Source organism: Pogona vitticeps, chromosome 2 (genome assembly GCF_051106095.1).
Source record: "Pogona vitticeps strain Pit_001003342236 chromosome 2, PviZW2.1, whole genome shotgun sequence".
Lineage (NCBI taxonomy): Eukaryota > Metazoa > Chordata > Lepidosauria > Squamata > Agamidae > Pogona > Pogona vitticeps.
This window is the reverse complement of record NC_135784.1, coordinates 25646729-25658845: the sequence shown is the minus strand read 5'-3', so window position 1 is coordinate 25658845 and position 12117 is coordinate 25646729. Positions and strand designations below refer to the sequence as shown.

The following is a 12117-nucleotide window of genomic DNA, read 5'->3' as shown; positions in this document are numbered from 1 at the left end:
TTTTCCTGGTTCGTACTGTCCAAGTTTACTGGACAATTAAAAGTTTCTTACAATTAGTCATAGTTAATCCACACAGACACTGATATAAGGCAATGAACAATAAAACAGAAATCAGAATGTATTCTCGAAGGCTTTCACGGCCGGGATCCGATCGTTGTTGTACATTTTTCGGGCTGTTTGGCCGTGTCCTGGAGGTTTTACTTCCTAACGTTTCGCCAGTCTCTGTGGCCGGCATCTTCAGAGGACAGGAGTTAGAACAAGGAAAGAGTACTAACTCCTGTCCTCTGAAGATGCCAGCCACAGAGACTGGCAAAACGTTAGGAAGAACAATCTCCAGAACACGGCCAAACAGCCAAAAAAAACCTACAACAACCAGAAATCTGAATGTTTCTTAACTAGTACCTGCTGAGCTGATTGGTTTAGGCTACTGTACGTCTGATGAAACAAAACCCCACAAGCAATACTTATAAACAAAAATACACTAACAGGCACTTGCACATATCTTATAATCATATGCTTCCAAGCTAAAAATTATAAATAAAAATGAGAGGAGAAACACCTAGGCTACTATCCATCTTATTGGCTGACTTAATAAAGTTAGTTAAGAAAAGAAGGGAATAAAAGAGAGAAGAAACGGTCAAAAAAATCTCAACTGATAAAATCATTTTTTGCAGATCTGGCACGTGAGGTAAGGGACTCATATTCTAGAATTGTGGTGCACAAATGAATACAATGGTTTAACAGGTCTTCACTGATCTCTATCCAATTGCACAGTTAACATCACATTACTTTATTCTTTTTCAAAAAACATTTGCTATTTTTTTAGTTTGCTTACTAAAAGAAGGAAATATGAAGTCTCTGTTAGTCATAAACCATATTTTTCTGCCCTAAACAAGAGCGGAATTTGACCTGGATGCATGTATATCACTCTTACTCTGAGTTCCCTGCAATCACCTAAGGAACCTTTTCCAAGTAGAACTCCTTCCACACTCTACATTTATAGGGTTTCTCCCCTGTGTGAGTGCTTTGATGCTGCCTAAGGGATACTTTAGAGATGGGCACAAATTGAGCCATGCCACTTTGTATGAATTAAGATGTGCAGCACTAAAGGTGCCACTCGTTTCCTCCTCCCACCCCTCAGCCTGTTGGCTCACTTACAATCTGTTGTGTACTGCCAGGATCCTCCTTCAGACGAGGAAGTCTCCCTGCACAGCAATTGAGTGGTTGACTATCAGAGGAGGCGGGGAAGGGCAGCCTGGGCTCCTGCTTCGACGGGCCTGCTGCCAGAGGAGGACAACCCTGGCAGCAGACAATTGACTATAAGTAGGTCAGCCAGCCAGCAGGCAGGGGAAGAGATTTTTTTACAAAACAGTGAGACTCAATTCATGTCCGTCTCTGGTATACTTTATCAGTACAGTTCTCATCAAATCCTATGCCTTCTCAAATTTATGAATACCTTCATACTAAGGCAGTGGTCCACAACCTTTTCACCTCCACAGGATGGTTTAGTGTGCAGAGGGGCGTCCATGTGTGCGTGGGAGAAGCTGTGTGTGCATCTGTGCATGGGAGGTACCATGCGTGCATCTATGAGTACATGGGAGGGGCTGTGTGAGCATCCATCGTGGGGGGGCATTCATACATGGGAGGGGCCGTCCTTGTGTAGGAGGGCTGTGCCTGCGTCTGTGGGGGAACAGATTTGTCTTCACGGCCCAGTCCTGGCAAATCCACAGACCGGGGGTTGGAGACCCCTGTATTAAGGGACCCTTTCTCTCTGAAGTTCTTTCCACATTTTATACATTTACAGTATGTGGTTTCTCCCACAATTGAGTTCTTTGATGTGTAAAAAGAGTTGACCTCAGACTGCAGTTCTTTCCAGACTTTGTGCATTTATACAGCTTTTTTCTGTGTGAGTTTTTTCATGCCGCCTAAGGTCCCCTTTTCTACTATAGCTTTTTTCACACTCCATGCATTTATATGGTTTCTCCCCTGTGTGAACACTTTGATGATGCTCCAGGGCCCTTTTGTGATGAAACCTCCTTCCACAATCCATGCATTTAAAAGGCTTTTGCCCAGTGTGAGTACTTTGATGCAACTTAAGTGTCCCTTTCTGACTGAAGCTCTTGGCACATTCTATACATTTATATGGCTTCTCCCCTGTGTGAATAATTCGATGTCGCCTAAGATCCCATTTCTGATGAAAGCTCTTTCCACATTCCATACATTTATACGGTTTCTCCCCTGTGTGAGTTCTTTGATGCCTCCTAAGGTCCCATTTCCTACTAAAGCTTTGTTCACATTCCACACAATGATACGGTTTCTCCCCTGTATGATATCCGTGATGCATCCTAAGTTGCCAATTCTGACAGAAGCTCTTTCCACACTCCATGCACGTATATGGTTTCTCCTGGGTGTGAACACTTTGATGGTCCATTTTGAGAATAAAGTCATTTCCAAAATCCATGCATTTAAAAGGCTTCTCACTGATATGAGTTCTTTGATGGGCAGTAAGGGTACCACTATCACTGAAGCTTTTTCCACAATCCATGCATTTGTACAGATTCTCCCCTGTGTGAGTTCTTTGATGCTTAATAAGAATAGAGCTCAGACTGAAGTTCTTCCCACACTCCATGCATTTATATGGCTTTTCCCCTGTGTGGGTTTTTTGATGCCGCCTAAGGTCCCCATTCCTACTAAAGCTTTTTTCACACTCCATGCATTTATATGGTTTCTTTCCTGTGTGAACACTTTGATGCTGCTCGAGGGCCCTTTTGTGACGGAAGCTCTTATCACAATTCATGCATTTAAAAGGCTTCTGCCCTGTGTGAGTACTTTGATGCAGTATAAGACTCCCTTTCTGAATGAAGCTCTTACCACATTCTAAACATTTAAATGGTTTCTCCCCTGTATGTGTTTTTTGATGCCGACTAAGGTCATCTTTCCTACTGAAGCTTTTTTTACACTCCAGGCATTTAAATGGTTTCTCCCCTGTGTGGATCCTATGATGCTGCATAAGGGTCTGTTTGTGACTGAAGTTCTTTCCACACTCTATGCATGTATAGGGTTTCTCCCCTGTGTGAGTTCTTTGATGCTGCGAAAGGCCCATTTTGTGACTGAAGCTCTTTCCACAATCCACACATTTAAAAGGCTTCTGCCCTGTATGTATACTTTGATGCAGCCTAAGTGTTCCATTCTGACTGAAGCTCTTTCCACATTTTGTACATTTATATGGTTTCTCGCCTGTGTGAATACATTGATGTTTCCTAAGGTTCCCTTTGCTACTAAAGCTTTTCTCACACACCACACATTTATAAGGTTTCTCCCCTGTGTGAATTCTTTGGTGCTGCCAAAGGTTTCCTTTGCTACTAAAGCTTTTTTCACACTCCATGCATTTATATGGCTTCTCTCCTGTGTGAACACTTTGATGTTGCCTGAGGGCTCCTGTATGACTGAAGCTCTTTCCACACTCTATGCACTTATACAATGTCTCACCTGTGTGAATAATTTGATGCAAAGTAAGGACCCCTTTCTGACTGAAACTTTTTCCACACTCCATGCATTTATATGGTTTCTCTCCCGTGTGATTCCTCTGATGAATCCTAAGATGTGCTTTCTGACGGAAGCTTTTCCCACATTCTGTGCATGTAAAAGGTTTCTCCCCTGTGTGAGTTCTTTGATGCTGCTGCAGGCCCATTTTGTGACTGAAGCTCTTTCCACAATCCATACATTTAAAAGGCTTCTGCCCTGTGTGAGTACTTTGATGCAGCCTAAGATTCCCTTTCTGACTGAAGCTCTTTCCACACTCTGTACATTTATATAGTTTTTCCCCTGTGTGGGTTATTTGATGCTGCCTAAGGTTGCCTTTGCTACTAAAGCTTTTTTCACACTCCATGCATTGATATGGTTTCTCCCCTGTGTGAGTTCGTTGATGCTGCCTAAGGTTACCTTTGCTACGAAAGCTTTTTTCACATTCCATGCATTTATACGGCTTCTGTCCTGTGTGAACACTTTGATGCCACATAAGAACCCATTTCTCATTGAAGCGCTTCCCACACTCCATGCAGTTATATGACTTCTCCCCTTTGTGACTCCTCTGATGTTGCCTAAGGACCCATTTCTTACTAAAGCCCTTTCTGCAGTCCAGGGATTTATATGGTTTCCCTCCTGTGTGAGTTCTTTGATGTAAAGCAAGTCTGGAAAGAAGAATGAAACTCTTGCCACATAACATACATTTACATGGCTTCTCCCCTTTGGGTCTTCTTTTATCGGAAAATGTTTCACCGTCACTGAAACGTTTTCCAGAGCCCATGACTTGATATTGTTGTGATCCTGACTGGATTGTACCATGTCTCTTCAATTCACTCTCTGCCACTTGAGAGGTGGAGATTTTTTCCCTTTCTTTCCTTGACTGGTTTTGCATTTGATTTTTTGCTCCCCTTTGATCTCCTTGTTCCTCTGGTTCCTTGTCTTCCCATGCAACATGAGACAGCTTGTGGAAATAATCATCATCCTCCGCATCACCTAAATTTGAGGAAAAATTGAGAAATAGCGTCCTGTCAAGACAGTTTTAGAGAGATGTGGAATCTTAAGGCTAAAACAGAGTTCAAATGATATCTTCTTTTTTTCACTTTCTCAAGAACAATCCTGTTTTCCTCTCTGTTTGCTCTATCTCTAAGAATGACTGAATTCATTTCTAAATTGTATCCTATTTGGTTTTAATACACACCGACCTGAGGGAGTGTTTTCAGTACTGGTTATACACAAGTGGTATCTGTTGCCACAGGACTGTGCAAGCCAAAGGGAAGGACAAGAGAACTACAGCCAGGTATAGGGGAGGGGAGAGCCATAAATATGACATAAAAGTACACTATTGCCTTTAATGCTGCAGTATTGGGAATTCTTCATTAGTCCAGATTGGAACTGCTTTAACTCCAGCATCTAAATCTATTCTTGTGAAGTCAGGTATATTTTTAACCTGGTCTTCTAAACAGAAAGGAAAGGAGTTCTAAGGACGACTGCTAATGATTCAACTTTTTGGAGGACACTAATTCAAATGTAACCTTCAATCAGAAATAAAATGATGGCATACAAAAATAAGCCTCTCAAACCTCAACAAGGGTCACTCCACAGGCACTCGGGATTTAGGACATGAGGTTGTTCAGCAAGGCCAATGCTGGGTGTGCTGTCCAAAAAGGGCAGAAAGGAAATTCAAGATCAAAAAAACAGGAAACAGGGTGGCCACAGTGGAACATTCTTGCCCAAGGTAGTTGAGAGGGGAAAACGTAAGAAGCGTTGTCTGTTGCAGAGACCAAGACAAAGGATAGCTCAATGGCTTGGGTATCTGGCTGTGGAGCCAGAGGTAGGGAGTTTGATTCCCCACCGTGTCTCTTTGCTAGGGCTTGGACTCGAAGATCCACAAGGGTCCCTTCCAGATCTGCAGCTCCAAGATTATTACAAAGATTAAATGTCTTCCTGTAAAAGCAGTATTTGATACTAGTACTTTATAAAGGTTAAAAACAGAGACAGGTACATGGGGCTGCTGAACAATTGCTCTTGGAGGTTAGTGCAGAAAAAGCAAAGACCTTGGTGTGTCAGGTTTCACAAGACCTATACAACATTGGTTATAGCGCACAAGGAAATAGGTCATCATTAACAGGCCATCAAGTCCAACCCCCTGCTCGATGCAAGAATACAAATCAAAGGATATCTCCCAGGTAGTTGTCTAAGTTTCTCTTGAATGCCTCCAGTGTTAGCGCACTCACCACCTCTCCAGATAATTGGTTCCCTTGTCTTACTGCTCTAACAGTTAGGAAGTATTTCCTGATATTCAATCAAAATCTGGTTTGCTGTAACTTGAGCACCCTGGGATGATCGAGAACAGATCTAGCCCCCTCCTCCTTTGTATGACAGCCTTTCAAGTATTTGAAAACTGCTCTCAGATCTCCCCTCTGTCTTCTTTTCTCAAGGCTAAACATGCCCAATACTGCTGGTGGACTCAACATACTTTCTGAAAGAGTCCTCCCCCTCACAAACGGGAAGCTTGAGGCTGTCCAAAAGTCCCACAATACATACCAAAGCAACCTCCCACTCTCTTTTGCTCCTCAGAGTCTTGGATAAACGGATCATCTCCTTCTTCCAGTGAGAAGATGAGGTCTGGTTTGGGAATGGCTTTGGAAAAAAGAGAGAGAGAGAGGCTAGTGATGGTATAATTCTACAAATATATACATTTACTGCTCAGCTGTTAATCTAGTTTTTTTACGCAAGATAGATTAGAAGCAGCAGTATCATTAGACTTCAAATCCAATCCTGGGTTACATGTAACAACTTTGTACAGAACAGGCTCAGTACAATTTGTCACCATGAAGGAACCAGCCCCTTATAGTGGCTGGGTTCTTTCCTTTTCATTTCTTCGTTGCAATCTACACTCCTACAAAAGTTAAACCAATGACATAAGATCTTTTAGGTACTGTGTGGAAGCTTCCTGCTTTGAAGACCAGTCTGAACCTCCTGGCCCACTGGGCACTGAAAGACAGGCCATTCGAACTCACCCTGGGTCTTCAAGGCAAAGGAAGAGATACTGCTAAAGAAAGTTGTGGCAAAGCAACATCATGTGCTGGATCTAGCTCTGGTCTGCTCCTATGACTCCTGTCACTCTGAACCTCAACTGTTTTCTCATTCTTACTCCGTGTTGCCCATCTACAGCCCCTCCCCCCCGCCTTTTGGTTGCAATTTCCCAAATTAGACCTTGGGACTGCCTTCTGATTCTGACGTGAACTGCCATCATCAAGAATATCTACTCTTTATTCTAAACCTTGGACTGCCTGAACACAGTCTTTGGGATCTGCAAGCGAGGCCCTGCCTTAGGCACAGGCTAATTTCTCCCGGGTTAACCGGAGAGAAAAGGAGAAACAGAAGCACACACAATTGATGAACTGATGACTTCCCCAGATGTCTCTTGGAGATCTTAGGAAGCAAGGAGAATAGAATAAAACTCTGAGCTACCTTGACCCACACATGCCATGGGATGGAATAGAAACTCTCAACGTTCAATTTTCTAAAACTGACTGTGAAGGGACAATATAAAAAGAGTGCAGAAGTGTTCTGGCTATGCCAATCTGAGATGGCCCATCTTCCAAATAGATATTTAGGGGAGCCAAACTGGATGTAAGTAAGGCATGTGTCACTTTGGAAAGATCAGACATTTCTAGGAACAGGCATATTTGGCGCACTAGCTGTGTCACCTCTTCCAACATGCCCTGATACTGTATTCTCTGATCTGCCTTTTGACCAACGAGGAGCACCTCTGTCTTTTTGCCAGAGGTATTCTACCTGGAATGACACCAAGCATCAGAGAGAGGGACTGATCAGAAGCCTGTTGATTGACACAACTTGTTGCTGATTAAGATACCCAATCAAATACAAAACACCAATGAAATCTCTCAATTCACAGCCGGGATCCAATGGTTGTTGTAGGTTCTAATTCCTGTCCTCTGAAGATGCCAGGCACAGAGACTGGTGAAATGTTAGGAAGAAAAACCTCCAGAATATGGCCAAACATCCCGAAAAACCTACAACAATCTAATAATCTATGTTTATCTACAAAATATCAAATATTTGTTCTCTATATTTCTTAATCTGCTGCATGACTTGAGCACCGTTAATTAACAAAAATTAAAACATGAACTTCATCAAACTTAATTAGCTGCAAAATACACATGCCAACTATTGGAAGATCTTCAATAATCTTAAATGATTCTTAAAGTTTAAATATCGAAGTAAAGAAAATTGCCTTTGCCTGGCAGGGAAAAGACCATTTATGGGTCCAAAAAAGGTTCATCCAGGAATTGGTCTTCCAAATCCTTCCCTAAGCATAACTGGACCCCATTCTGTCCCATAGAGAAATTTATCACCTTCTGGACTAGGCTAACCATCATGTCTGTGGTAGATGTTATGTACCAGGAGTCCCCGATCTTTTTAACCCCACGGACCGGTTGGGGAAGGTGGGGAAATCGTCGCACTCATGCGCATGCATGAAGGGTGCTCGTGCGGGTGCTCGCTTGGCCGCATGCACGAAGGGCAGTGCGGCACTCAGGGGCACTTGTGAGCATGCGCGAAGGGGTGGTGGAGCACTCGCACGGGCCTGCATGCACAAAGGGGCTCTGCGGGGGTGGAGTGCGTGCGGGGGTGGGGTCTGTCTCCGTGGCCTGATCCAGCTCAGGCCACAGACCAGTACCGAGACATGGACCAGGGGTTGGGGAAATCTTTTATACACTACGAAAAGATAGTATCAAATCAACAGGTGGTTGTGTGAACCCAGTCAAGGGCCTTGCCCACCTCAAAACCAAGTTCCAGGGAGTAACAATCCATTCTTTTGACCTCTTCTTGATCGAAAAAAAAGCCTTCTTACCCAGCAGGACCACATTCCTGTAGTTCTCCAACATGACCTCCTTGTACAAAGCTCTTTGTCCTGGATCCAGGAGGTCCCATTCTCCCTTCATGAAATACACAGCCACCTCCTCAAAGGACACCAGCTGAAGATAGAAAGGACACGTTTTCTACTCTGAAAGTCTCCTAATCTGTGATTGTAGTCAATCTGATTAGTCCACAAATCAAGATGTCATATGAGAAATACAGAAACAATTCACAGCATAAAGATCATTCTCCAAGTAGAACAGAGGCCGCTTTTAACTTTTCATTTTCAAATGTCAGCATTATGCCAATTAATTATCCCTAAAATTAGATATTACTGACAGGAAGTTATATTACAGCTGCTTTCTATACTTGCTTTACATTTCCAAGCTATTTTCATTGCTACAATCATTTTCAGTCTTAAAAATATTGAAATAGAATCAGTAGTAGTAGTAATAATAATCATCCACATTTCAAATGTCAAACCAGTGGGAAGTAGTAAGGCTGCCCCTTTATCTCCCTCTGATGAGACCTCTCTTACCTGAGGAGTCTGTGAGCTTATCTTTTCCACCCCAACATCCAGAAGAGGCAATCCAGCCTGCATCTCTGATGCCATTGCTTATTCCTATGGGCAAAACATGGGAGGCATAAACAAAGCTATGTATGATCCATGGGCCAGATATATATAATTCTCCCTTTCTCCTTAAAAAGGACCCAAGGCAGCTTACATCATTAAAACGTTTAAAGCTAAAAGCAATACATATATTTTAAAAGATCAATCAAATACCACTATGAGAAATGGTAAACAAAAGCAATATTCAAAACACAGAGGCATAACAATCCATTTACAAACTCCACTCAAGCAGCCAGCCACTGAGGGAAGGCTTGCCTGAAGATAACTGTCTTTGCCTCTTGGCCTCTTGTGGGAGCGAGCATCAAACTCTCAGAACAGCAAGAGAAAAGGCCCATTCCTCTGTCCTCACCAAATGCACCTGTGAAGGTGGTGGAACTGAAATAAAGACCTCTCCTGATGATCTTAGCCCAAAAGCAGACTCATAATGGGAAATACAGTCTTTAAGATAGCTTGGACCCAAACCATTTCAGGCTCTATGAACCAGCCCTTTGAATTGTGCCCAGAAATGGATTGGCAACCAATGGAGCAGCTGTGACAGGCAAGTTATGTGATCCCTGTAACAAGCCCAACTCAGCGCTCTGTTTTGGACCCGCTGATGTTTGGACTCATTGATGTTTCTTTACACTTTCCAGAGGCAACCCCAAGAACAACGTGTTACAGTAATCCAGCTGGGATGTAATTAAGGCATGGGCAACCGAGGCCAGACCAGACCTCTCCAGGACAGGGAGCAGCTGGCGCACTGCTGTTCAGGGTGCAAAAGCACTCCTGGCCACCCCCAAACATGGCTTTGCAGAGGTTCACCTTCTGCTCTGCCTTGGAGAAGCAACTGGTATAATAGTCAGGCTGTTCAGCTTAGGGGGGGGGAGATGCTCTGAGAGCCCCCCCCAGGAGAAGCCCTCGCTGGTCTCCCGGATTTCACATCAGCACCCCAGCCTCCCTCTTCCCACCTCGAAGGAAAGAGTCTCCCCTCTTGGGGGGTGTGTGTGTGTGTGTTTGTTTGTTTGTGTGTGTGCGGGAAGAACGGCGCCTCTTGGTAAACCCCCCCCCAGGAAACTTCTCCAGGGGGAGGCGGACCCCCTTCTCTGGAGGGGGTCTTTCCCTCTCCCCGCCTCCCTCTCACGGTCCCCAGGCAGAGCGAGGAGGAGGAGAAGCCCCGACCAACCTGGCCCCTTTGGAGACAAACAGGAGGCCGGTGGTTACAGCAGGATCGGATGGATCGGGGGGGGGGCAGCAACCATCCCGAAAGGGAAGAAGGGGGTGGGAGTCCGGGGAGCCCTCCCCGCACCTTCCCTTCCCGGGAGATTAAAGGAGGTGCACTGATTATTTTCTTCCCCATCTTCCATACGTCCTGCCTCTCTAGGAACATAAGACTCCGTTCCTTTAACCTTTTTTACCCCGGGAGACTAAAGGAAGTGCATTGATTATTTTCTTCCCCATCTTCCATACGTCCTGCCTCTCTAGGAACGTAAGACTCTGTTCCTTTAACCTTTTTTGCCCCGGGAGACTAAAGGAAGTGCGTTGATTATTTTCTTCCCCATCTTCCATACGTCCTGCCTCTCTAGGAACATAAGACTCTGTTCCTTTAACCTCTTTTGGGATGAGTAAGCGAGGGTGTTTTCCTTCACCTGACTGGACTGGGGCACCTCCTTTACGAGGAAAGGCTACAGCGTTTGGGGGCTCTTTAATTCCTCCTCAGAGGTTTTGCAATCCTACTCTCTTTTTAGGATTAAATTATCAATCTGAGGCATAGTTTTAACTGCTTGCTTCCTTGATTTACAGTATACTCCACTTTTCTCCTGAAGATAAAGGTTTTTGCCTGATGACTTCTTTTTCTCCCAGTCTTTCCAGTTCTCTTATTTCTCAGACTTTCATATTTTCCTGTCATTCAGACCTGTCTCTCTAAATTTATTATATGCAACTCCACACAAACTTTTAAGCACAAAGGTTCCAGCTGAGTGGAATGGCCACATTACTAGTCTAGGCAAGGAAGTGGCACCTGCTTTACACCCTGGCATGCAGGAAGGCTTTCTCAGCTGCATCTGGGGTGCTACAGCCGAGAAAGCCTTTCCCTGTGTTTCCTCAGTGTGAACCATTTTCCATGACAGGACATGGACAAGCCCTCCTGTAAAGCAGTGGTTCTTAACGTGGGCGATAATGCCTCCCAGGGGGCGATTTCATTTTTCAGGGGGGCAGTAGAATGAAAAGGGGCGGTGTGGGGGCGCTGAAGCAGAAGGGGGGCGGTAGGGGGGCGCTGGAGCAAGTCAAACCTGTGAAGATGGCTGCAGCCTTTTTACAATGTGCATGAATATATATTTTCCTCCAATCTTAATTTAGTTTCAGAGTTTTCATCTTGAAATTTTTAGTTCCTGCATTGCGGTTTGTTTTTATGCCCTTTTTATATTTCTTTTTGAGTCTTAAAATTCGCTTGCAACTAAATCATTAAATGTTACTTTTTGGGGGCATTTCATTTTCTTGGAATTGAATTTTGTTTTCAGGGGTCATTGGATTTAAGTGTAATAAATAAATAAATAAATAAATAAATAAAGAAATAAAGAAATAAATAAATAAATAAATAAATAAATAAATAAATAAGATATCATCACCGTGGGGAGGGGGGCGATGATAACTTCCTCAATGGCTCAAGGGGGCGTTTCTTTCAAAAAGGTTAAGAACCACTGCTGTAAAGGTTTGGATATCAGGGCCTCCTTCTTTTGAAATAAACCAGGAGTCATTGGAAGTTTCAATAAAGTGGTCTCCATTTATTAACTCGGGAAACTGAACATTATCATCTAAAGGTTTTGGTGCAAATGTCTCTTGAAAGAACAATGGTTCCCTCAAGGGTGAATGCGTAGCGGTTTCAAATAGGTTTATATCCTTCAAGTCCCAAGGTCCTGCCAAAACTTTCTCTGGCTCCTTGCCATTTACCTCAGTTACTTCCCGACTCAGTAACAGAAGGGTTTCTTCGTCCCCTGACCATCCCTGTAACGGGGATTCCTCTCTGGATCGGGCGTCCCACGGTCCAGGTAGTGGCCCATCTTTCGGAGCTCCTCCAGATGCCATGTCCAACACACCTCAGT

General features: G+C 43.9%; 1 protein-coding gene across 1 annotated transcript; it reads right to left on the bottom strand.

Annotated features, from left to right (window-relative positions):
• LOC110091470 (uncharacterized) lies at nt 1–10384 on the bottom strand. The gene is made up of 5 exons (XM_072988769.2): nt 10203–10384; nt 8948–9031; nt 8405–8528; nt 6070–6165; nt 1–4518 (listed from the first exon to the last, which is right to left on the bottom strand). The coding sequence occupies exons 2-5, from the start codon at nt 9020–9022 to the stop codon at nt 1856–1858; spliced, it is 2958 nt and encodes a 985-aa protein (XP_072844870.2). The 5' UTR covers nt 9023–9031; nt 10203–10384; the 3' UTR covers nt 1–1855.
• Nucleotides 10385–12117: the final 1733 nt, after the last annotated feature.

Coding starts and splice junctions, on each gene's coding strand:
- LOC110091470 (XM_072988769.2), bottom strand. CDS start 9,022: ATGGCATCAGAGATGCAGGCTGGATTGCCTCTTCTGGATGTTGGGGTG. Junction 8,529..8,947: donor TAAGCTCACAGACTCCTCAG/GTAAGAGAGGTC, acceptor TTCTATCTTCAG/CTGGTGTCCTTTGAGGAGGT. Junction 4,519..6,069: donor GAGAGTGGGAGGTTGCTTTG/GTATGTATTGTG, acceptor CCTCAAATTTAG/GTGATGCGGAGGATGATGAT.